Raw genomic sequence first — 25,461 nt, 5'->3', positions numbered from 1 at the left:
GTCCGCTTTAAGTACACTTTTAATAGTTCATTACCTTGCTATATACTCAGTTCTTGAACGAGTCGCTAACGGGAACCATATCTGGACACATTTTCCCGCTACTCCAATCCATATTTAGTTTGTGCATTTGGGCTAGATTACTCGAAGTGCATACATTCTTAGTTAAACTTACCATATTACCATTTTACTCGTTAAACTCACTATTACTTGCAATTTAAATACAAATGTGTATGCAGCTAAAAGAATGAAAACAATCTCTCAGGAGAAAATTTACCTGGCCATTTCTTGATACAGTGTTGCATAAGAAATCTTCCTTTCTGCCAGCTGGCGGAGCTTTCCTGTCGGTGAGTTAAGCTTAGCGCTAGTGCACTTCTTGTAGTATGCCATACTCTGACTCGCCACCCAGCGGTACAACGCATGCGCTTTCAGTTTGTCTGAAGTACTTCCGGCAGTAATGGCATCTACCAGACTTTTAATTGTTTCATGACTCTCCGTTCGCACCTGCAAAAGTAAAATTTTTTTTAAAAATAGTTCCAACAAATTACAAGTCATTTGAGCCGGTGGAATCACTCCAACTCCCAGAGAAATAAACAGACGGCGAGGATCAGGGGGAGTTGTATCACCAACATAAACCCTTTTCACAAAAGACAGCCGTGTAACTACAAAGAACATCCGGCATCGATATCTAAGTCTACAACGTGTACGAGGACTGAAAGAAAAACAAACAACTAATGGTTCTCTGGACTTGCTTTAATGATTTGAAATGCGAGTTCTTGATTGATGCTGTTTGGGCACGTTAAATTAGGTTGCGGCCTGCCTGTGTTCTCATGTACAGCGAATTCCCCCGTGTGGAGCCGCTTAAAGTCTGAAGACGTTCACCCCAGAGAAAAGTAGTAGACGGCACAGTTTATTTGCAGAGGCCATACAAAGGACCTCCGGTTTGTCGTCACTCGTTTTAGTTTGTTGATGGACATCAGGCTTTCACGAAGTGGCTGTAGGTACACAGTGAATTAAAGTCTCAAGAAGAGAGCATTAAGGCACAATGTTCTTCAAAAAAGCTGGCGAAGATGTTGTGCTTAGAATAACCACTGACTAGATGTGATCTGTCAGGCAGGACCTGGACAAGATGTTAACCCCGTCGAAAGCAGATAATAAGTCGTTACCACTCGTAGTATCTCAGTCACGATCCAATGATTTAAAAACAGGCACTGACATGGTTCAAGTAGGTTGTGGCTTAAGAAATGGAGCTTCAACAACGAGGATACAGCACTAGTAGACAAGGAGTGATTGATAATGAGAGTAAATCATCAAGTCATCAAGAGGTGGACCGGAATCGGGTTGAGAAAGGATTTCTTCAGTGAATTTGCAATGATCTCCCTAAATTTAGACTGTGACAAAAACCATTAAAACTAGAGTCGTGAGAATTTTGGTCTAGAGCTACATTAATAGTGTCGGTTTTGTTTGTTCTGCAGAGATTATTTGTAGAACACATCAGGCAGCTATTGTAAAGAAATGGTAGTAGATTTAACCATCTACCAGAACCTTAGCTCCCCATTCCACTCGCACCTCTTCCATTTGTTTTACGTTTGGGAGGTGGGGGGCACTGATTTGATTACACAGTTGAATGCTTCGTGTACCCGTGTCCAAACGACAGACACCTAAGTTGGCAAATCGTTTGTCACGAGAAAAAGGAGCGAACAGTCTGGCAGTCTATAAGAGAGCATATATTGACTAAATTACCGAGTACCTTCCATTTTCCCGCTGGATGAAAAGACTGGCTGGCTGATTAATTTGATAAGAGAACGTGCTAGGAAGCGCCTAGGAACCTTTGACCTTATCGTCATTACTGTGTCAGTAAAGGGCCTTATACTGACCACCCCGGATAAAAAGAAGACGAAGAAAAGATCACTTATCCTGCTACATCTTCAAGCTTGATCTTCACGACTGGAATCCAGTCAGCGTGACCTGGACTGACTCGCAGTGACCTTACAGCTACTTTGCCATTACGTGTATTTTACAAAGCCTCCACTTGGCGAGTACCTCCCACTGCCCGCCTACTAAAAAAGCAGGAATAATCTACCTCCCCTTGTCGACATAAAATCGATCGCTTGGCCGAGTTTACAGCTTATGACTTCCATCAAAAAGCAGTTACTTTGTCGTTACGTTAGTTCCTTCGGGTTCTGTAACGACTCCACCCGCTAATGGCGCTCACGCTGAACGTCAGGGAACAAAGGGCTCGACTGAGAGCGACACCGAATGGGGGGAACAAGGGAGGTCACTGACGACAGGTTGACTTGAAAGGGAAAGTACCCTTGTACCCTTTTTTTAATGTATGGCGTCATCACCAGACAAGTAGCTTGCATGTAACAGCTCAGCAGGGTCTGTCTCCTGTATATCGTGAAGATCGAAACTGACCTAGAGTTCTCCAAATGTGAAGCAGAACAGTCACTCGTGACCAGCAACCTAAACGGTGAGGGTGTGGAGGCGGGAGAATGACGTCATCAGCACGTGGTTATCCAACTAAAGCAATGGCAAAACTTTTGAAGCTTGTCTGGGAATAATTTAATCAAGCAGCTGGTGGTGGTGGTTAGTATGGGAGTGGGAGTGGTTAATGTGTGTGTCTGTGAGGCAGCTGATTGCTGGTGTTAAAGCGCATTGAGCTGGCTTTCTGTTTTCATTGTACATGGATGTGAAAAATAATTCTGCGTAGGAGAGTAGCTGTTCGTCCCCTTAAAATCTCTCCATTTCTCAACTGTTTATGCCGACATGGCCTTACTGTGACCGACCGACTGAAAACTAGGAAAAATCTAGTTAAAGACTGCTACCTTCCTGTAGAAGAAAAATATACTAGTGAAAGTTGATGAGGATAGGACAAACGGTGATTTTATAATGTCTTCATTATTTATAAGTTTTTAACTCGTTACAAGATATGTTGCTAAGGGTTTTATGTGGCCACTAACACAAAACAAATTTTACACAAAGGCATAACTGCACAGGGCTAAAATGATCAGAAAGATGCGAAAATAAGCTGTTAGCAAAGAGGCTTCATGAACAAGCATCCAAACACGACATACTGAACCAGAGGCGATAACTGATCGCACATCCCATTCTTAGAACACGTGTTTCACTTAAATGACACCACTCATTGAATGAGTTCCACTCATGTACAGTGGTAGAACCAAAGTTGACAGTACAATTATAGTCTGAAGAGTTCACGGGAGAATTCAGTCCCCTTCTTTAGTATCAAATAACTATAAATATGATAGTTCAGTTGGTTGACCTGTACATTCCCTCCAATCTCTTTACTACACATATCCATTTTCTTGTGTAAACTCGTGTCTCAGAAACTGACATGCTAGCTCGCAGATGTGTTCCATGTTTTCTGCAATCTTTGATCGCAAAATAAATGACCGTGAACGTGACGGGGTGGCTGTCGTCTGCTTTGACCCTTTGAACTGTACAAACGCTTCAAGCAAAGTGCATTGAAAAGAATATTCCCCGACGGCTGGCTGGCTAGAAAGCGCTTCTATAAAGCGGTCATTTCGCAGCATAGGAGAAGGGTAAAGCAGGGGAGGAAACAGGTGTACACAAAAAAGGTCAAAAGCCAGTGTTGTCAACCGGTTTCACATCCACAAAAAATGCGACCATTGACCTTATGATCCACACAGTAATGGAATAGGGAGTGGGGTGAGAGCTTTCTCGCCTTCAGAATCGAGGCTTTTGGCAGCAATGAAACAGGTTCTGTCAGCACAACAGGTGTGACCAAAATTGCTGTCACATTTTTTTTTTTTGGTGTGTGCCAAGAACGGTAACAGCAGGAGACTAATTAAACTTCTGCAGACGACAGAAGTGCAAGGAGATACCAATGATTATACAGTTATTATATGTGTGTAGTCCCTTTTTACTGTTAAGGTGCGGCCGCCGATGACGTTGGCGATGGCCAGGACAGCCACTAAGGGATGTTTCTGCTCTAGTAATGCTGTCACCGGTGGGAACGGAACCGTGAAGGCTGACGTGCTGCGACTGATCACCTGATGACACCTGAGCACGACCAGCGCGGCTCCAGGCGCGTTTTTGTGACTCGATCCCACTCGCTCTGTGTTTGATGTAGCGTGTCAAATTCAAGGGCTTATCTCTTTAGCGGGAGGGGGATTAGAGAAAGAAAAGAGCTATTCGATAAAGGTGCCCTTTTCTTTATGAAGTTGCCTACAATTCTTACTCGGCTATGGAGAGTAACTGTGAATAATAATGAAAAAAAATAAGAAATGGAGAATGAGCATGTGCCATGCGCGCATTTTTTGTGTGAGAGAGAGACAGAGAAAGAAAGTTTCTTCATCATTTTATACCATCTTTATCTTACGCGATTATGTTTTGAAAGTGCTTAGACGTCTAAACAGATGTGTTCTCGTTCTCTGCATGTCACGCGCCCTGAGCCCAGCTTTGGTGCCGGAGAAAGACGTTAAGTAAATGAACCGTATTTTATGATTATTAATATTTGCCCCATCTCTTGTATTCATCAAACCCTTCGTCTATCTAAATTACAATTCACTAGTTGCAAACTGTCACTCATCTCATTTCAAAGATGTATGGCTAAGTAAGCAAATGTTCTGACACTTCACTAAAATGATTTCACAAACAAGTCCGATAGCCCTCCCCACCTATAAGTAAAGCTAAAGATAGCCTCATAACCTTTCGATCCTTGCACTGTCAACATTGAGTGAGAGTGTTTCAGGTGCCCATCACCTCTCCCTCGTCACTTCTCCCCTAATCCTTTACGCAGTCTACGGGGTCAAAAATAATACCCAGTCTATTCACCCGCTGGTAAACTAGGCAAGTAAGCCACGCCACACGGGTATTGAACCGCAGGTATCGTATCCCCACCCACTCTGTTCATAACAGCCTTCTCACGGTCCTAACGTTTACACACAGTCATTTAACCTGCCACACAATCATTAACCCACCACACAATCATTAACCCGTCACACAAACTTTTTAACCCGTCGTCGACGGCGCCTCCCGTGTTTGCCGCGAGACTCTCTTTAATCATACAAGCGCGACCAGCTGATTGGGAAATCAATGGTGTGGCACCGGAACTGTGCACCGGCCCCTAGGCTGATGCGAACAGCTTTGTGATTTCCAAGGTTACATTTAATGTCACTGAACATAATACAATACCAATGTCATGTAAAGATCATGTAAGGTCAAATACGTGGTGCATAACTAAGTAACCTTTCGTAGAATTAAATGAAATATAAAGATAGAAATATAAAGAAATAATATACAACAAATAGTGTGTGTCAAACATAGATAATGGCAAACAACTAAGCTGCATGTTATTAGGTGCATTATTAAGACCAGCTAATACAACAAAACTCTACTCTTCTGCCATGTCACTTCTCGCTCACTACCATTAGACAGCTGAACATGTATTGTGAAAAATAAAGAAATAAGTCGAGTGTCTGGCCATCACTCATTTTAAACGCACTGTAGTCCAGCCGTTTTTACAAACAGGTCTCTGCAAGCTGTGTATCTGTCTTTCCCTTTAGTTTTATGCTTATTGATTTTCAGTATTTCACTCATATTCCCGAGCAGGAAAAATAAAGGACGTGACGCATATAATAAAAACTCCCGCATAGCATTTTCAAACACCCTTATGTTTTAGGGTCACGTACTTGTGAAGCCTACCCGTGGCCCGGTACGAAGTCCTTGGGCCAATAATTGAAAAGCTCAAACTCTGCAAGCTTATTGTGTGTATGTGTATATGGCGAACTCTCCATTCCAAGTCAAGCGTGGAAAGCCTTAACAGTGTCCGGCTTTCACAAGGCTACGCACCAGCGGGACAAAGTAAGGAATAAACAAATCACTTATCATCTCAAACTGATGATTTCTGTTGGGTAGAACTTTAACTGTTGCATGAAACATTAATCATTTTGACATGAATTCCTGGAAAAAAAAACTTATTGTGGTCTGTTTTGAATGTTTTGTTAAAAAGTGGTAAAACAATTTTTATAGGTCTCTGTAATAATGTTGTTTGGAAGGAACAGCCGTTCAAGACAACTCCTTTGCACGCCTCCACCAACGTTATTTTATCACTTTTTTCCTTAAAGATCATGAAAAAGGACGAAGGGAAAATGAACAGTGTGACCAACTGGGGTTACAATACAACTTTATTGATGATCCCCAGGGTCACTTTAATGCAACGACTGATGCACATTAAGACTTACCTGCAGAATCTGTTCCAGCATCTCTAGGGAGGTGGCGATCCACTCGGTCTGGTCAGCGAGATCGGAGTCTGGTTCGCGCATGACCTCGGAGCTGGAATTGCTTGCAGAGCAGGAGGTGACTACGATTCCGCTGTCTGGGCGCTTCTTAACCACACTGTTGCCGCTGTGGTTGCCGTTGGCGTTGGAAGTTGTCAGTTTTGTATAGGACGTCTCATCACTGTTTGGCTTTAAAGGACAAAAAGGTACTCTCATGAAGTAAATTTTCCGTGTGTATGATCAGACCCCTACGAGTGACCTTATTTTCTGTCCAACCATACCTTGTGTGTGTGTGCGCGCGCGCGCGTGCTGCCCAATTCTTTAGATTAAAAAAATCAACTATGACCTGCCCCATCGTATGTTTTGTATTAATATCGAGTGATCTCTCCCATCGTAGGTTTCTGAGTAATATCTAAGAAAGAAAAGAAAGTTTTATATTACTTTTACTCGCACATCCTCTCTAAGCAGCCGAGCGAATAATACATCTAAGAGTAACCACTACCTGTACAAAGTTCACTGAACTTCTTTCCCAACAAAGCTGACGTGGTTCTGTAGTAGTGGCATCAGTCTCCGACTTTTTCTTGTTTTGAGTCCAAGGCGGTGCTATACCGGAGCTTGCATTCATCCATCAGTAACAATTTCTTGCACAAGGCAGTTAATTGACTGTCATGTGTGACGATTAGCATTTTCGTAATCAAGTGGCCGATAAAGAGGTTCATACAGAAAACGGGGGTCTATATACGCGTGTACACAGAACATGCTTTCGCAGAACCCTGAGAGTAATACCGACGATTAAGGTGATATTTGCCGATGTCAGAGACAGACAGCAATGTAATAACAAGAAGGCCATGATCCAGTCATGTGCAAAGGGGAGAAAATAAACGCAGAGATTTAATCGAACCCATGGCGTGGGCAGGAATACACAAGTTCTTGCTAAAGTGTTAAATCACGTCACAACTGATTACGCTTCCCTAGAGCCGCCTGTGCATGAGAACATACAAGGACATAAGGACAGCCCCATGTATCTTCTTTATGCAATGTATTCATGCGCACGATTCCAACAACAACAACAACAACAACAACAACAGAAGAAGAAACACAAATACGCCCACAAGGAGGCATAACAGCATGCAGCTGCACCATGAACTATCCACTATATCATCATGATAAAATGGATTGTGCACGTGCTATCAGAAACGTCTAAGACCTGTCATTTACTTCAAATGTTCAGTTGCTAACGTCTGACATTCAGATGAGAAATAAATTTCGAGAACATTGCTGTGATACAAGCTGAACGCTCGACCAATGTTCTTCGCATTGTCCTTTGGTTTTTAGTAACAAAACCAAAACAAAATCAACTGAGAAACTGAGATACTGTACGGACCCGACACCACCGGTTGCTTTTGCAGTAACATTCAATGCTCCATGAACAATGCAAGGAGAACTAACTTCGCGTGATAGAAACGATTACACCGACGATGATGGAGATTACATTGAAAGGAAAACAGCCTGTACATTTCATGTTAAAATAAAGTATAACATCATTTTGATCACGCGGCGCTGTAAGATAGTTCTCTATGAACTGGGTCGACACTATGACATGAAGTCACCGGTTAGAAAAATAAAGATTGAAGAGAAAGTTTATGGAACAGTAAGACTGAGGACACAGGCAAGAATGAAGAGAAAGTTTAAAGACACAGGTGAAGGAAAAGAGTAAAATATTGCAGGCACTGACCTTTACTACTCCTGGCACTTTGGTGCTGGGGAGAGACTGGACTCCAGAGTGACGTCTGGCGCTCTTACGGGGGCGCGCCGAGCTCATGTTGCTGGACACTGTGGTACTATGTGGAATCTGAAAGATATCAGCAGTTACCAAGAGACTGTTAAATTTGATTTCTGCACACGACACAGACGAGCGTTCATGAAAGTCTCAGCATCCCTGACTACATATAACGCTTTGTGCGTCCATTTGTCTGATAGTCTATAACTCAATAACACCAATCATATCCATCAGCCAGCCATGTTTGAAATACTTTTTTTCTCTCTTTCTTAATTGGATCAAACATTCTGTCACGAGCACTATCCACTAATCGGTTTAATTATTGTCAGTTTCAGGATCTGTTCGTGACAGACTTTTCCGCTTTTCATGTCCAAGAAGAGATATTCTTAATTTAAACCACCATTTTTTATAATGAAAAAGAAGAAAAAATGTTTCCAGCTCGAACAGACAGGTTCGCAATTACCTATAAATTTTAGTTTTTTCCAAGGTTCAAGCAGGAGCCTGCTAGTAAGAATGGCTTTTATACAGTCGTTCTATCGAGACATGGCAACCGTTTTGAGGCTGACTTCTTCAGCGTACACCCACACCTTGCAGCAGGGCCGTGAGAACGCCAGGTGATGCGAGGCCGTGTAGTCGGCAAGACGCGGCCCACCGACGACTGACTGACGTTGTGTGTCGCGGTAAGGCCTAGGGGGACCTATAATAATTTATAGTCTCGGCGACCCACACGATGATCGGTGCAGAAACAGGTCAATTCGGCACACCATTCGCCGCCAGCCTACGTGACGCGCACGAGAAAGGAGCAGACCACATGGCGAAAGGGAATACGTTTCGGCAGGTCACAATTCCTCCCTCCCTCACCTCTCTTTCTCACTTCGCTAAAGCTTGGCTTGCTCACGTGTATAAATGTACTCACAGAGGGAGGGCAATGTGGGTGTAGCATGCTTGTGTGTTGGACAGAATCAAAGACATTTATGACCAGAATAGTAATAAACCGATGACAAGTGTGAGCAATGTTGCATTTATGTTTTGTGGGGAAAATAGATATATAATGACATTCGTTTTATCCTTCGAGATAGTTAATGAGCACAGACAAGTCTTGCGACAAATATGCTAAATATCAGGTCGTAAATACTGGACCGCATTCAGAAATAATCCACTCCTTTCGCACATTCATGCAGGATCTTAAACGCAACGCACCCCTTTTTCACTTTCGGGCTGAAATAAATATCACTTTGGTCACAAAGAACAGAGAGGTAAGTGTGCATTAACGTCGATCTTAGGCCTTCACACTATTGGTGTTAAAGTAGAACAGAGGAACAGTTCTTGGCCTAAAATGCTTGGAAGTTTTGTTTCCTCTGGACAAAGACATAGTCATTGACTGGTACTGCGCTCTAGTACTGAAGCTAATTGTGTAGAAAGGACTCTTTCTTTTCATGTGAAGACGTGCTTTTAAGGATGATGAGATTGAGAACTCATAGCGTACTCAAAGACCCCGATGATCTTTCTCTCTGCATGCTGAGATATAGGGAGGCGAGTAGCAAATCGCCAGAAGTATGTCATGATGTGTTCGTCTTCTCAAAAGAAATATGGATGAAACTCCACAAAACAACAATACAACACTGTGCGATACAAAACGAATTATAAACCTACTTTTAAGGGTTCCTCAGATCCAGGTCAACAGAGAAACTTGGTTACAAAGTGGAGGATCCCTAACACTCAGTCACCTTAGAGTACTCTGCCCTTTGAAAAAAGCGGAAGGTCTAGTCGCAAGAACGTTTGCTGCAAGGTAGTGGAGGAATGCTGCATGTTGAAAATAAAGAGAAACCCTTTAGGAAGATACTAGCATTGTCGATCAAAATAAACCCTACCAAGTATTGTACAGTCAGGGACAAGGAGGTACTGCTGGTACTCCTTTCTGTCTGTCTTTCTTCTTCTGCTAGTGTCTATCTTTCTATCATTTGTGGAAGCTGCGCAAAGTTAGCAGACTTCACATAGTCCTGACCTTCTTAGAGAAATTTTTTACCAAAAAGTGTTTTTACACCAAAGCTAGGTGTAAGCTGTGCTAGCGAAGGATATGTATAAATGTCAGTCATCACGCAGTATTTCTGAAACATCTTCTGATGACTTTCCAAAATCTATACACCTAAGTTTCAGTCGTTTGTGCATTTTTCGCGCATAACTGTTTCCGGAAGTTAATGCGTGAGTGTATGTAGATATGTTCAGACCAGTCTGTATCTGTAGGGCATATATTAACACAGGCTACAAAGCACGTCGCGAGCTGTCCACTAACGGCACAAAAACTATTACACACAAAGAAAAAAGCTGTCAGACGGCAAAAGGGGAAAGAAAGGCTGTTGCAGAAACAGCTTCTAGGAAAAAAATGTGTGCTAAACACTGTGTGTCGTAGCCTTTAACGGTTTAACAGAAGGTTCACAGAAGGTACTGCCGCACTGCTGGATGTGTTCTCTCGGTTAATTGTGGTCTCTGTCTTCTCTCTGACACTGTTACTTGAAATGACAGTCGTTCTTACTCGTACTTAGTCATGGGGGAAATGACTGTTTCATTCTGACACTAGTAATAAATCTTAATCTTTACTTCGTTCCCACCAGCCATGTTCTGAAACGACTGTGCAGTGTGACGTGGTCTGCAAGTGCACGTGTACCGTGCAGTTGAGACGAGAAATCGATTTGCAGCAGCCGAGCTGTACGACACTGGCCAAGACTTGTCTCTTCACCTTCAGCTACAGGTCACCAGTTCACGCTGCTGCAGGGTCTGTGGTGATACAACGAGGGGAAAAAACCCTGTCGCTCTAGCAGAGGTGCTTGGCAGCAATTAAACCAGAATTTAGTGTTCTGGTTGTCATCGATATAAAAGAATGTTTTTTATTTTCAGTCTGTGCAGTGTAACCTGTCGTGGCCTGGTGCCTATGACAGAAACGTAGCAGGGACTCCTGCTACGCAGGTAAAAGAATAAATAAAATCATTATAAGCAAATGAACATCGTGTGCATATTTTTATACGCGCCTTCGTTTTTCATGTGCTTAAAGATAAGTGTGATTTTCGAGGAAATGTTGCACACACGCACGCACGCACGCACGTACGCACACACACAAGATATATAATATAATAGAGAGAAAGAGAAACGAATGACCTACGTTGCATGTTTTGCTATCTAGTTCTTGACTTCCTAAATAACCTGCGCCGAAAAGAAAAAGTTTTTCAGAAAATGTCATAGCAACTCTTGTCTTTATTTTATCTTTACTTCTGTCGATCTGGGTGGAATAAACTCGATGACCTTTCTCCAGACCATTGACGGGAATCGAGTCTAAAACACTCGTACCCAATCTCCCTAATAATAAACCACAAACCCAAAATATTTGCTTAAAACGAAAAAGTATTTCCAGCAAATAATTTCCAGCAATGACAAAAAGAGACTATGAAAAGACTTGAAATCAGGGTATCCTGACAAAAATCTGGTAGTCAGATGTGAATAACTACAGCATCTAGAAGGCGTGGCTGAAGCGCACTTTGAACTAACGACTTTTGAGCCTCTTTTGTGTTGGTGACAAGCAGTTTACTACTTAACCCGTCTCACAAAACCAATGTGGATGTTATGGACACCCAGACACACAGAGAAGAAAAAAAAAAAGACGTTTTTCAGAGAAAGAACGGATTTAATATTTATGTGATTAACAAGACCCGGAGCGACAAACGAAAGATATAGGACCTAATGAAAATCACCTACGTGCTCGAAACTTGTTGATAACTGGCCTCTAAAACATGCCCGATGACAACTCAGACGAGGGCTAGCAGGTCGAGATCAAAGACAGTCTATGGGGAGGAGGGTGGTTTTACGATAAGATCTGTCGTTACTTCTTATGAGCCTCTCGAACAGCTCTTGGTCTGAACAGACTACGATTGTTCCCGCGATGACTTGTTCTCTGCAGGGAGCCGGTAGCTCAGGTTTGAAGCACACTTCTCTGTCTTAATGATAGCTGTTAAAAAAAAAGATAGCTGCCATAAATGGCCTCTCACTGGTACAGTTGGCCGATGGCTGGAGTGTGTGCCCTCACCTTTGGCATGTTCAATGGCAAAAAAATGTGTTCGCAGAGAAAGAAAAAAAAGCAAGAAGCAAACAAACAAAATCAAAACTGTTCAGTCAGCACTGTGGAGTGCGAGTGATGGAACGGAACTCAAAATCAGAAAGGCTTTCAGCTGTCTTGCATTTTGAAAATCGAACCTTTGGAAAGCTGGAAATAGTGTTGCCGAAAATCGATGTCTTTGACACCGGGCTAAAATAATAGAAAAAAAAAACAAAAAAAAAAACCAAACGTGTCCTCAGATTCGCGATCAGCTTTTTCTCCTCTCATCCCTAAGACCTAACAGAAAGGGACACGATCACTACAGCTTGTCACACCAAGTTGCAAGTGACCTCCCATACTGATTGTTAACTGGCAGCCATTCGCTCACATTGCCAAGCCACTATTTTTTAATACCTTTTACTAATATTCTGTGTGTGTATGTACTTGCTGTTGTTGTTGTTTGCTTGCTATCGATCATCCTATTTGTGGAGTGTAGACACACACATCTTTATTTTGGGAAAAAATGTAGATTACGAAATAAATAAAATTACCTTTCCTCGTTTTGTGCTAGCTCATTAAAATATTTCACGAATATTAATTTGAAAGTTTGCACAGTTTTACACAGAAAGTGCTTCATTTTTTTTTTCGTCTTGCAAGTCATCATTTATGCTCTGGCCATGTAAAGTATTACAGTAATTTAGCTTTTGTTCTATGCTTAGGAATAATACACACAACTCCTTATAGGTATTTTCTAGCAAAGCGCTTACATCTTCCATGAAGTCGTCCTCATCCTCTGCTTCCGATCCGTTTGCAAGTCCTCCTTGCTTTCGTCGTGTCTGGGTCTGTACAAGGAGGGTTCGAGGATGCACGGTTGCCTCCTTTTTGCAGAGCTCTTCAATGTTCTGAAGATGGTGAATCAGCAATGGAGACAACCCCAAGGAACCAGTTGTGGTTGAGTTTAATGTCATCAATCGCCTTGCTAAGCCTTCTTCGAGCTCTCTTAAAGTCTGTGCAAAGTAAACACTGTTTTTCTAAGCAAAAACTATCACTGATTAATTTCGTCAACGTATAAGTTTACATTTATAAGTAGTTGCACGGACGTGTATAGGTGGACTGCTGTCTGTCTGCCGAGACCAACGCTTAGCCTCTTGCGAAGCTATCCGCTGTTAGTCTCGGCGAGCCTTAACAATGAATGTGACTAAACCGGAAGCTTTGTATACACCAGCCTCGTTCTAGTACTTAACTGGGGGGAAAAAATAGTCTGCAAGCAGTCCAGTAATACAAGTTCGTGTTAGTTGTACTTCTCACTGAACACTCCCAATGACTATAAAAATACTTTTTTTAACTCTGAGAAATGTTACGTTTCATTTGTCCTTTTCAGTTTTGGTTAGCCTTAAATCATCATTTAAAGACAACGCTTGTACCCATCTAAAACAAAACAAATGAGAAACAAAACACAGCTTCATCTGGTCAGCTTTAACCAGGAAATAATAACAAAATTAAAACTACAGTGCCTAGGGCATTTTTTCAATACTTACTTTGCACTCAGCCGGAAGTCGCCCTAGGACTTCTCCGGTAGTCATTTTGAAGTCTCCCAGCAGGCGCATGGCGCGAGGGGTAAGTGAGGCAACAGCCTGGACATAGTCGTTAAGCGTAGCCCTGTCACGTGCAGCGAGTGTTAAAGTGGCAACTGTGAGTTCTTCCTCCATTTCGCGCAGACTCTGCAACAGGACACCAGCAGCACATTGCAAGAATGAACAGTTTGCTCTGTCGAGAGGGTTCACGTGATCAGGGAGTAAGTATGACGTGTAGAGGCAGAAATTGTTAATCCACCTCAACGCTTTAAGACCACTCTTGAATGTCTACAGCTTGCACAAAGCTTCGGTGTAAGCTTTGGAGACATAGACGATCTGTGAGTGCACGGCGCTAATTGTTGTAGTGTCAGGATAACCTGTGCAACAGATGTTTACCCCTGAACTTCTTTCTTCTTTATACTCGAAATATAAAAAAAAACAGCGTCTTTAGTCGTATTAGAGAGGAGAATATACTGTGAAGTGAAAGAAGCGAATCCCGCCCTCTATCTCCTTCCTCTCCCACCTTTCTTCCCATCCCACAGCCACCTAACTGCGAGCGCGTGCATGTAGGCGTGTGTACCCAGCCATTTATTATCATGACTGCAGATGGTTCTAATTCCGGACCGAAAGTTTCATATTGAAGTATGACACCTACAGGGTTCACAGAAGGGTGCCCTGAGGGAAGTTTACACAAAAGGTTATTTCGCAAGAGGAGATTGCAGTATGTCGCGAAAACCTTCCCAAATCAGGTTCCACAGGTTTCTGAAAGACTGGATTTGCGTTAACGCCGATTTGTGTAAGTACACGTTCAGCGCACCAGCAAGCCGACATTCCACTTTATTTGCAGAGTCACGGGAGCTTTCCCGACAGAGGTCTATACGCTCGTGTGAACAATCATGTTGAAACATAAGTTTTATTTATAATCAGTAGCTTTGACAGTACAGGAATCTCTCTCCCTCCGTACACTCTTTCCCCCTTATCAACGCACGTGTGTAACTTGTCGAGGTCAGAAATGAGTAATCAAAGAAAGTTCCTCATATGAAAACGGAAATTATTATTTGAGAGTTCAGTGCGACACTTGACTCCCACAAAGCCATAGCATGGTGTCTTTCCCCGCCTCAGAAGAAGAAAGCCCCTACCTTGAGGTTGTCGCAAATTGCTTTCATTTTTTGAAGAGTTCATTTACTTGCGGCGCTGAAAGCGCCTCTCCAGGGAAGCCTTTTTTTTAATTCTGTTACCAGCTTTTTTTTACTTAAGGGTCTATTCGAATTGCTCTCAGTCGTGTTTCTTCCTTTTCCAAAAAGAACGTTATTTCAATGCAATTTTAGACTCCATCATGGCTATATCAATGCCGAGGGAGTCACTTAAAAATAATTTATGAACTGAATGAAGATATGATAAAGAATGAAAAAAAAACCATGAAGTACTACAGAAACTCCTCTTGAACCATCATTCACTTGTTCACTTGCTGATATGTATCCGTAAAACAGATGACTAATGTTGCGAAGTACGCAAATATTCCATTGTTCAAAGGAGACAACAAATACAGGAACATGAAAACCAGCAACTGAAAGACATTAGTATCACAGAATGTCACGAAGGCGCATTGCTCTTTGGCCTAAAAGATGTACGTCTATGAGCAAAATTTTGAAACGAAAGAAAGACAGCACATAGGGAGGAAGAAAGGGTAAGGGGAAGGGAAAGAAAAAAAGGAGGAAGGAATATAATTAACCAACTGAAAACCTATCCCCCGTTCGTACATCTGAAAACGTTACTTCCTTTTGTTCATCTAAAAGATGGACAGATCGATTGATTGATTGAATGAATGATTGATTGAATGATTGATTGAATCATATTTCTTGTATCGGCACAAACAAACCACTTTCTTTAAAATCATTTGGCTTGATTACATCGATTCAGCTGAGCGGGCATGAACGTGCAGTTTATTCAAAATGCTAAATACTCATCCGTGACAGGGTAAAGAATAGAAGCATTTCGTCCTTAGTGATATAGCTCCATGGATTCCACGGTGTAGGAAGAGCTTCCGGTCAATGCTTGCAGAGATGAGAGCACAGCTTTCTGAACACTAAGCCGTTTAGAGCTGTTTAAACAGAACGACTTCAGCAAACAGTAGTTTCTCCGTTCTTCACAAGCCATTCACTAAACTGTTTGCGAGCAGCTTCCCGATTATATTCGCCATTTTTGTGTTTTATTTCAGGGTTTTCCCAAGTACCCAGACCTCACATGGTGACTTTAGGTCCATGGTTGTACTAACAAATGGTAAGAAAACTAACTTGTCCTGTAAACTTATGAATCGAAGTGAGGACGTAAACTGTCTACTACTACTACTACTACTACTACTACTACTACAACAACAACAACAACAACAACAACAACAACAATAATAATAATTAGTTAAAGTATACTGATTACTCAATAATCTTGAAATTATGTACGACAAGCATACGACTAAATAAAATCACCGAAGGGGTGTAAATAAGCTTTCACTGATTGGATTATCATTTAATTTACAAGCGTTGATTTACCCAGTTTGCATACGTCTTGTCTGTAGACATAATCCAAAAGATGTGTCGTGACACACTGACCTTAACACCCACCTTAAGAACCCCACTGGCAAAAAGCAAACAGCAAACTTGTCAAATGTATGCACTTTATCAATAAAGTTTCAACAAGATAACTTTTGCGCTAAAGCGATAAACTGTTCATGCTTTTGTATCCAGGTTCTTTCTGCCCTTGTACAGAGCAACACAGTTATTGGATAGCAAAGGTGGGGATTTCGTTTTTTAAAGGGATTAATCCTGCAGTCGGCTTGTCGAAAATCCAGTTAACAAATGAAACTCGGGGGAAAAAATAAGATTCAGGCCATACCGCTGATTAAGCCGCCTTGTGCTGTGCGGGCGTTTACTCATAGGACGGAAAAAAAAGAAAAATACTGCAGGAAAAAATACCTTTTACAATACTTTCTTTGAGTTATTAGTCTAAACATGATATGTTCCCTATCTGGGTTCGTTCGACTGGAATATTACATGACAGAATTATCAGGTGTCTGTTGTAGCTGCACGTGGCCTGTTTTCAAGGAATCGACATTCTTGTAGCTGATATGATTGATATGACTCATTCTATGATGTTGTTAGTTTGTTATGAAGTTTTTACAATTTTTCTGACCTCTTTTTTTTGTGGCTTTTTAAACATCACATTTTAAAGCTTTGTTATTTAAAGACAGTCATAGTGCATAACTGAAGGGTCGATCTTTGACACCTTACAACATTTTGGCGTTTAGAAGGAAATGCTATCTTCGGTGGGTATCGAAACAAATCTGTTTCCCACAGCTTGTTCTTACCATAGTGAAAAGACAATGTAGATGAAATATGACCAAAAAGCAACGAAGCCTTACTACAGATGGAATCTTGAATTCTGGTTATATCTTGTGAATAGTGTGTGACATCAGTCTAACCGTTATTGCTTCAATTCAAACGGATTCTCAGAAACGTGGCTGTTTACACAATTTTACGAGTCAACTCCAGTTATAAAACACTTTTTTCAAGTGCACAACATTTTAAACGAAATCATGTCAGAATAAATAGACTTTCTTGACAAAAAGAACACGAAAAGAATAAGACACTTACAGATTAATATTTAAAAAAGTGTGTCGTGTGTAAACCAGATGTACATGACTGATGTATACATGACTTTTTGGCGAAGACCACAGTACACATGCCAGAAACAGAATGAGGTAAGGATAGAGGAGTGGCGAAAAACCCACAACAGCGAAGCAAAACAAGAAGCACCCGTACAATACTCGATACACCCACACTTGTCAGATCACAGCATGTATTGACAGTTTGTCTGGTCTTTTCAAACGAGATAGTGACTGTGCATAAAGCGTGACTGCCTGAACAATAAAAATACGACATACATAAAAAAAAAAACCAATTGAATCTTCTCAATATGACATTACTTGGCCATATACCAACTCTTCTCTAAGAAAGTATGTGTTGATAATGTTAATGTGCTTTGCACAGCCCTCAGGACCGCCGCAAACATGCTCTTCGTGGAGGACAGATAATAAAAGAACGAGTTCTGCCGATAATCATTGACGACCATACAAAACCATGAGACGTAATGTTTATATTATTCCAGTTCAAACATCAAGCTAGTGCAAGAGCATATAGTTGCAGCAGGTGCAATCAAACATTGCTGGATATACAGAAAAAAGTAAAAAAAACAAATGCAATAAATAATTCCAAATAGGTATAGTTAAAGAAAAGATTTACATGTACAGTCCAGCGAATAACAAGAAAAGAAAATAAGAAGGAAGTGAGCTATTATTAGGTAACAATAAGATAGTTTAGTACAGCGCGGGGAGAGAAAGTTTTCGGCCAACAGTCACACCAATAATATGCTTAGATGAAGGTTATCTCGATAAGCTAAGAAATTAACAAATGCATAAGGGGTTTTTGAAACGGGTATTACCAACTAGTATCGGACGAATTATTAAGTGCTAGTAATTTAATAGCTAGACGTTAGTCCTTCCTGAACCATGCACAACGTCGAGTATATGAAAAAACTAAAACAATTTTGCACGCCGGCCATTTAAAAAAATCGTTAAATGTATAGATATACCATACATCCTACAACAAGTTAAGAGGGTCACATATACATATAAAGAATGTACAACTTCGTTTTATTTCTTTACATATTTGTGTGTATATTTGTTGTGTATATTAAGCACAAACTTTTATGAGACCTCTGACCTCTGCCTTGATAATCATCTTTATTATGGAAAAAGAAATCGAAATCTCAGAAGAAAGGTTATGTAATAGGCTGTTAGAAGATCGGTTTCTATCAGTCGACACCTTGAGTGTGAAGTAGATGAGAACAAAATTTGATGACTAGACGATTATTATTATTATTATTATTATTATTATTATTATTATTATTATTATTTTATATTATTATTATTATTATTATTATTATTATTATTATTATTATTATAGCAAGAGGTAGATTCAGAAACAGAGGAAGCTATACACAGTGCGTGCACACGCCCCGATCGTCACTCACCTTTACGATGTGTTGTGTTATTTCGGGATTAGTGACAGCAAAGCATGCTGGGTTAGTAGAGGCGGGAAAGGGAGAAGGACAGTCCGGCTCCACCACCGTGGTCAGCAAGATGCTGGAGATAGAGCGTTCACTTGCTTTTTTTGAGACACGTCCCTCGCGCCAGCTGGGTGTCGAACTGACGCTCCCCGCATGGTGGCGCTGCTGCAAGCTGCGCGCCGTGTCGCTTCCGTCAAGCCTAGTGGTGCTGTTGCCTCCGTCGTCCCTCCACCAATCCATTTCATCATCGTCGTAGTAGTCGTCGTTGGCGTGGTTTGCGATGGCGCTGGTCCTGGCCTTGAAGAGGTCGGCGTTGGGTAGCGACGAGGCGATAGGAGTAGAGACGAGGCTGCGCTCTGCTTGACGAGAATGAAACTGGGGTCCCAGCTTGACGGTGGCGACAGGTTTGGGACCGATTGCCGTCAGCACTGTTTCGTCTGGGATAGACAACACATCCGAGTCGAAGTCGTCGTCATAATCGTCATCATCGTAGTTCTCCTCGCTGGAAGAGTCATCGAACGAATTGTCGCCACCGTCCTTTCTGCTCGTTCTCGCTGCCTGCCGTGACTTGGCTGTGCGTGCGCGCAGCTGAGCACGTGACTTGCGGAAGTGCGCACTCTTGGGCCGGGGAGGTCTCTTCAGCCGCTTGTCTTCCGGCTCTTCCTCAGCCTCTTCGTTGATGGCGTGTTCTAGAAGGTTTGGCGCGGAGTGAGGGTTGTGCCTTAGCGGACGATCCTTGTCTAGGTTCTTGACTGCCGCTGCTTTTCGGACCGGCTGCACCCCCGCTGGACGCGGGGTGCTGTTCCACATCGAGTCCGTGCTCACCCCGATTTCGGTGCCTGGAACCCCTTCCTCTCCTTCCTCTTCCTCGTGGCAGCGCACCGAGGCGACCTGCAGCCCCGTGCCACCCCGCGTTCGTGCCGAGCGACAGCTGCTCTGTCGGTGTCGTTCAGTCACTGATATACCCGAGTCGCACGAGTCCGAGTGCGCATGTTCAACAGACTTGTTTTTGTCCAAGCCTGTTGTCAGAGTGCTGTCCGACACCCTCACGCTGGTCGGACTAGTGCACGCACTGAACCCTGACCCCATAATGAGGTCAGTTGGAGTGACGATTTCTCTCACGATGTTGAGAGGCCGCAAACATGTGCAGCCGCAAAAAAAAGAAGATTGTCCGAATCTGGAAAGTAAAAGATAGAAAAAAATCAGCCTCAGGATATGTGATTGCTCCTAAACAGTAATCGTATTAGTAATAGTATTAGTATTTTCTATATATGAATCAAATTAATCTCTTTCACGCGAGGACATCAAGTGTACTGTCAGATCAAAATTCCCCTTCTGTTTCTGTGAAAATTTTAACGCTTACTCCAGTGCTTACTATTTCGTTAATATATATCGTAAGGAGCTTTAGTCAGGCACCTGAAAAAAGGTTTTGTAATCGGATGAATCTTAAGAAGGCATCTAAAAAAAAAAAAACTTTTTGCAATCGGATGAGTCTTTAAAAGTGTAATGGAAGTGGATGCGGGCTTAAGGAGGCTATGCTCATGGACCGTGTAAACAAATTCTAGGCCTGGACTGGGATTCACGAGTAAATGGTGCTTAGAGTGGAATTTACACCATACTCTGGTGTCAAAAATCCAAAAACATATCTGAAAAATGTTCATAACAAATGCACTGATGAATAAAATTGCTAAATATTGCTGGGAGGTGGGAGGTGGGAAGAGAGAGGTGTAGCATTGCCAGTAATGTCCACAGACGCACTCTTCCATGTGCTACAGCTACTTATATCTGATTGGGGTTAATGCACTCTCACTGGAGATCATTGGAATACGTTTAAGGAAGTTGATTGAGATTGAAGTTTTCATGGCTGACACCAACTCCCGCAATTATCACATAATAGACGCTTGTTTCTCCTGACGCAGTCGGCTGTCGCAGTCGCCAGTCTATGTTTTCACGAAAAAACGAAGTGAACGACAATGCGTCAGTTGGACATGGAAAGCCCAACAGCGAGCGTCTTTCCTCCTCCTTAATGAGTAGACGATCACTCTGTCCTGTTGTGTAGGTGTACTTGCGTCAATAGCGCCTTTTGATACCTTTCTCTGTTTGCCGACTCCACCCACCCGAAAAAATCCCTCAAAACACTTCTCACCTTTCCCTCCTCACCTTTTACCATCGATTTCTTTCTTTATTTTTCTTCCAAGACTGCAAGCAATCAAGGTTTTATAAATGACTTCTTTAGAAAGCTTCAGACCTCAGCGCAACATAACGAAAATCGCTGAGGGATATCGTCGATGAAAGCATGTCCTCCTCTTGCTTGATAAGTTAAGTTGTGCTCTTAAGCGAATGAATTTGCTGTGACCTGCGTTGGATCGGAAATTCAATCTTAACTGGCTTTAGCGTGCATACGCCCAGATAAACAAAGGCCGCAGGAGGTGACAGCGGCTGTTTGCCCTCCACGAACTCTCACGGTGGAAAAAAAATCTCATGACAGCAACCTAGGTGGTATACGGATGCTTTCGACCCCACCCCCATATATATAGGTGATTCTCTTACCCATTAAAATAAGAAAATACTTTGCATCATTTATCAAAGAAGACTTCTTGATCCCGACAAAAATAAAATGATTTACTATGATTTATTTAAACTATCATTGCATTATTTTTTCATATTTAAGCTAACAGCATAAAATTTAAAAAAAAATAAACCATTAGCATACTTATAATGACGGCTTACTCCAGATTTTTAAGATTGTGCTTGGCCTTATCTACCAAGCGGCATGCTGTATAAGCATTTTGTTTAAATTACTTTTGAACAAAAATTGATTTAATATGGTTATCTAAACTGAAGATGCTTTATTTCTTTAGTGAAATATTACCTTTATATTAAAAAATATCCATTTGATTTAAGTAAAAAGATTTGCTACTTTATCCAAACATCATATTACTTATTTTTTACTCAAGAAGGTGGCCTTATTCACCAAAACAGTGGTTGCCTTATCCTCAAACACACGAGGGTAGCCAGCTCTTTGTTGATTCCATATCCTTAGACTAACCGTATCCAATCAAAAGTCGTCTCTATACTAGTCTCTCGAGACGTTAGCGTGCACAGTACATGTATATATGTAGATACTTTAGGTCCGCTTTATGCACAACTCAGCCCGAGAACACTCCCTAAACGGTCTAAAGGCATATTGACAAGAAACGCTCTATTGAGAATAACTGGATAACATTATTTTTTTTTTAAATAAGTCATTGAGTTGTAAAGAATGGGGCAACTTAGAGTTTGAAGCACCGACTGTATGCTCCATGAGAGGGAGGAGTGGGGTTGGAGGAGATACACATCCGCAACTCCTGGCCGCAAAGAGGTCGCTGTTGTCGCGAACTTGCCCCAAAGGAGAGTGGTGTAAAGTTGCTTCGAGTGCAGGTCAGATTGTGACACGTGCTAAGAGAAGCTCTTGGGTGGGGGATGGCATGAAATTTGCTCTGCCGATGGAAGACACTTTATTAACAATATATATCTTCGCGTGTGTCTGCTAGATTTTGAAACACAAGCCATGTGCGGGCTGACCGGAGCAACGACATAAAATGATACTGCGTTTTACTTTGTATGCATTGCCAATGCTCTATAGTTTTTGTTTTGGAGACACATCTTTGAAAAAAAAAAATGCGTTGCAGCCATTGGCTTATTTTATAGAAGAACTGCAGTTAGTTGAGTTGTGTGCTGTACCCTGCGCAAGTCACGCACAGCTTTCACACAAGAGTCTCGGAGTTGCTACCAGGCACACTCACCTTGTGGGTGAGACCTCTTTGGTGAGACACACGAGTGTCGTGACCTAGTCCTGATCTTGGCCACTGGAGCATTTGTGCACTACAGTGTCTGTAAATGTGCAAACACTGATTATGTGGCACCAAGAGAGAAATTCGTTGCATCCCTATGCTCTTCGAGGAGTAACAAGGAATAAACTAAGTGAGAAATTCACCTCACACTACCATCCGCTACTTTTTGACCAGTCGGAGACAGACTATCCAAGTCACCAAGATAATGCTGTGTGACTGGTTATGTATACGATGCAGGTGTTATGGTACTATACGATAAAAATTGTATTCCTTCAACTTTTTTCTTTAACCCTGATCTCTCCCCAAAGCACGCATGCCGCCAACAGAGGTATTCAGGTTTCAGTTCTTGTCTCGGACACATGGCACTCTTTCTTTTACAGGATCGGCCGTTTGAGGAGTTTTATTAAAGTAAATTTAAATCTCGCCGTAAACATTTACAGTTGTCAAATGCACAAACAGGCAGGAACATGATCGGGCTCAAATTGTATACTACAGATAGCCACAGTCTCTTCACCTTTAAAATATTGTCAAAAGAACAGAGAACAACACGCACGCGAAAGAGAAATTTTGGATAAAGTAAATCAGCTACTGCAGTTTATAGTTGTGCTTTCAAACACTTCTTGCTCATAAGGTCCGGTGCAGATTCTCTCGTACTTGAAATGCTGCTACGATTTAATGTGAAGACCGGCAAACGACGTTGAAAGATTTCACAGTTGTGTCAAGTCCTCTGTTGAGCCTCCGCAGGGTGTCATACAAGGTGCGCGAACGTCACTTGAGGAGGCCTGTCTTTGTTTCTTAGCAATATCTCGCCGCTACGCCTGCTAGACAAACAATCTAGAGGTCTATGATACAGTCTTCATTAGCTGTGAGTTGGTGGGGGAGCTGGCAGCTTCGTCTTTTTTAAACATTGACACTTGGTCTTAAGTCTTTTCGTACTTTTTTGTTTCGTTGTTCGTATGACGTACATAAACATAAATACGTGCCTAGGTATGAACATAATCATCTGTACTAGTAGAATTGTATAAGCGTCCTTTTGACTAAGTGCAGGCGGGCCTGACTACATGTGTTGGTCTGTTTGTTCTTAACCTCTCCACTGCCCCCTTCCCTTTTGTATTCGCTCTGTTTTAATCTTTTAACTCGAAGCTCTTATAAGTCCATCTGTTGTTTGTCCCACAACTCCGTGATTTCCGCTCATATAGAATGGTATTAATATGCTCAGCTGGATTACGCTGCTTTAAAAAATCATTTTCTATGCTGCGTGTTGATCGCGTATAGATCGACCACGCCAAGTTATTTTTTAAATTAATTTACTTAATATTTTTAAGTGAAGCACGAAAAATAAAAACGATTCAGAAACTCGTTTCCTGCCATAAAAATATGCACCCCTATGTTTATTTCAAAGATTTCATGGACATTAGCAAATAATTATCTGAGACAAATCGAAGTAGCCAGCAGGCCATACCATAAATGTATCCTAGTTTGCAGATTCGCACATTTTTTTCCTCCTTCCATTATTTCCGTTTGTTTATCGTGTCTTTGTCTTCATTCATTGTTTTATTTTTTGTCACTGTTCTCATTGAGTATTTTAGTCATTAATTCAACTGACAGTGTCCAAGCGTGATCGTGAAAGAAACCTTAGAAGAAGCGCGCAGGTTGTGACATGTTCACACTTCCAGCATTCAGCCTTCGTTACCTGTGCCCACTGTAACACATCTGACAGCTCATCAGAAGCCGACAAATGGGCCGCTCAAACAAAACAAGTTTTGTGCCGAAACCCCGATTAAGGCGAGAAGTGCCAGGTGGAGTAACTCGACACCCATGCAGTGTCTTGCCAACACCAAAGATTTCAGCAAGAGTGCAATATGTCTGCAGCAAACTTCACGAGCGACACGGCGTTTCACGAACATGGTGCATCAGTAACGGCAACGAGCACAGTGACCTGGCCGCCAAGTGCCACTTACTTCGTCCTTCGTTTTTACGGCCCGCCATGCTAATTTCTTCGCTCACAAGAGCTCTTATTCACAGGACGATGACACGAGATACTGTGGGTTATGCGCAAAACCGAACATTTATGAAAACACCATGACATTAAACACATTCCTGGTGTCGTCTTTTGCTTGCTTGCTTGGATTTTTTGTTGCTTTTGGTTTCTTTTTGACAATTTTTTTTAATTTTGAAGTTTTATTACTTTAGATGTTTTACTTTGTCTTGCTTTGTTTTACGATTTGAATAATCACAAGGAGGCGGATGTTGGTGGTGGGAAGAATAGTCAGACTAAAAGTTTTTGGCAAATGGACGGAAATGGATGAAACAACCTAACGATGACAAATGAAGTCACGTATGCACTTTGTCTTTTTTGCTGGCACACGCACACACGAGCACACACACACGCCTACACATATATTAACCCTCGCGTTTACATGTTTTTTAACATGTATATTTGCTTACAAAAAGTGGCAAAGATACGTGGAAGTGAGTAGATTCAGAATTCAACGAAACAAAAATCGGTGTTTCTTTTGAATCACTTTTGAGTATTTTTTAAAAATACGTACTTAATAAAACCAGGTGTGCTCTTTTGTACATACAAAAACAGAAGAAATAATACTTTAGCGAAAGATTGATTCTCATTTCATGGCTATCTAATTTATCGAATGGATCTGAAAAAACAACCAAAGAATGCAGCTTGTAAAAAGCACCTTTAGGCTCTATTTGTGAAACGAAATTGTGAGAAGGAAATAAAAGAAAATAAAAACGGATAGAAAAATTAATCTCAAAGATTCGACAAAAATTATTGCATCGTTACTCGATC

The 25,461-nt window shown here is 41.7% G+C and overlaps 1 protein-coding gene across 7 annotated transcripts in view; it reads right to left on the bottom strand.

Annotated features, from left to right (window-relative positions):
- LOC112572374 overlaps nt 1–25,461 on the bottom strand; it is a 53,305-nt gene that overhangs the window by 5,427 nt on the left and 22,417 nt on the right. For 6 of the 7 annotated variants that reach the window (XM_025252016.1, XM_025252018.1, XM_025252019.1 and 3 more), the window contains 6 exons: nt 18,784–19,996; nt 13,663–13,845; nt 12,892–13,131; nt 7,996–8,112; nt 6,225–6,449; nt 275–501 (listed from right to left, as the gene is read on the bottom strand). In XM_025252016.1, the coding sequence (XP_025107801.1) occupies nt 275–501; nt 6,225–6,449; nt 7,996–8,112; nt 12,892–13,131; nt 13,663–13,845; nt 18,784–19,908 (2,117 nt within the window). In that variant the 5' untranslated portion in view covers nt 19,909–19,996. The remainder of the gene's footprint in view (nt 1–274; nt 502–6,224; nt 6,450–7,995; nt 8,113–12,891; nt 13,132–13,662; nt 13,846–18,783; nt 19,997–25,461) is intronic. The other variant, XM_025252023.1, reaches the window with a different exon arrangement.

The sequence above is a fragment of the Pomacea canaliculata genome, linkage group LG9 (assembly GCF_003073045.1).
Source record: "Pomacea canaliculata isolate SZHN2017 linkage group LG9, ASM307304v1, whole genome shotgun sequence".
Lineage (NCBI taxonomy): Eukaryota > Metazoa > Mollusca > Gastropoda > Architaenioglossa > Ampullariidae > Pomacea > Pomacea canaliculata.
Note: the sequence above shows the minus strand (reverse complement) of the source record. Positions and strands in the feature narration are given on the sequence as shown.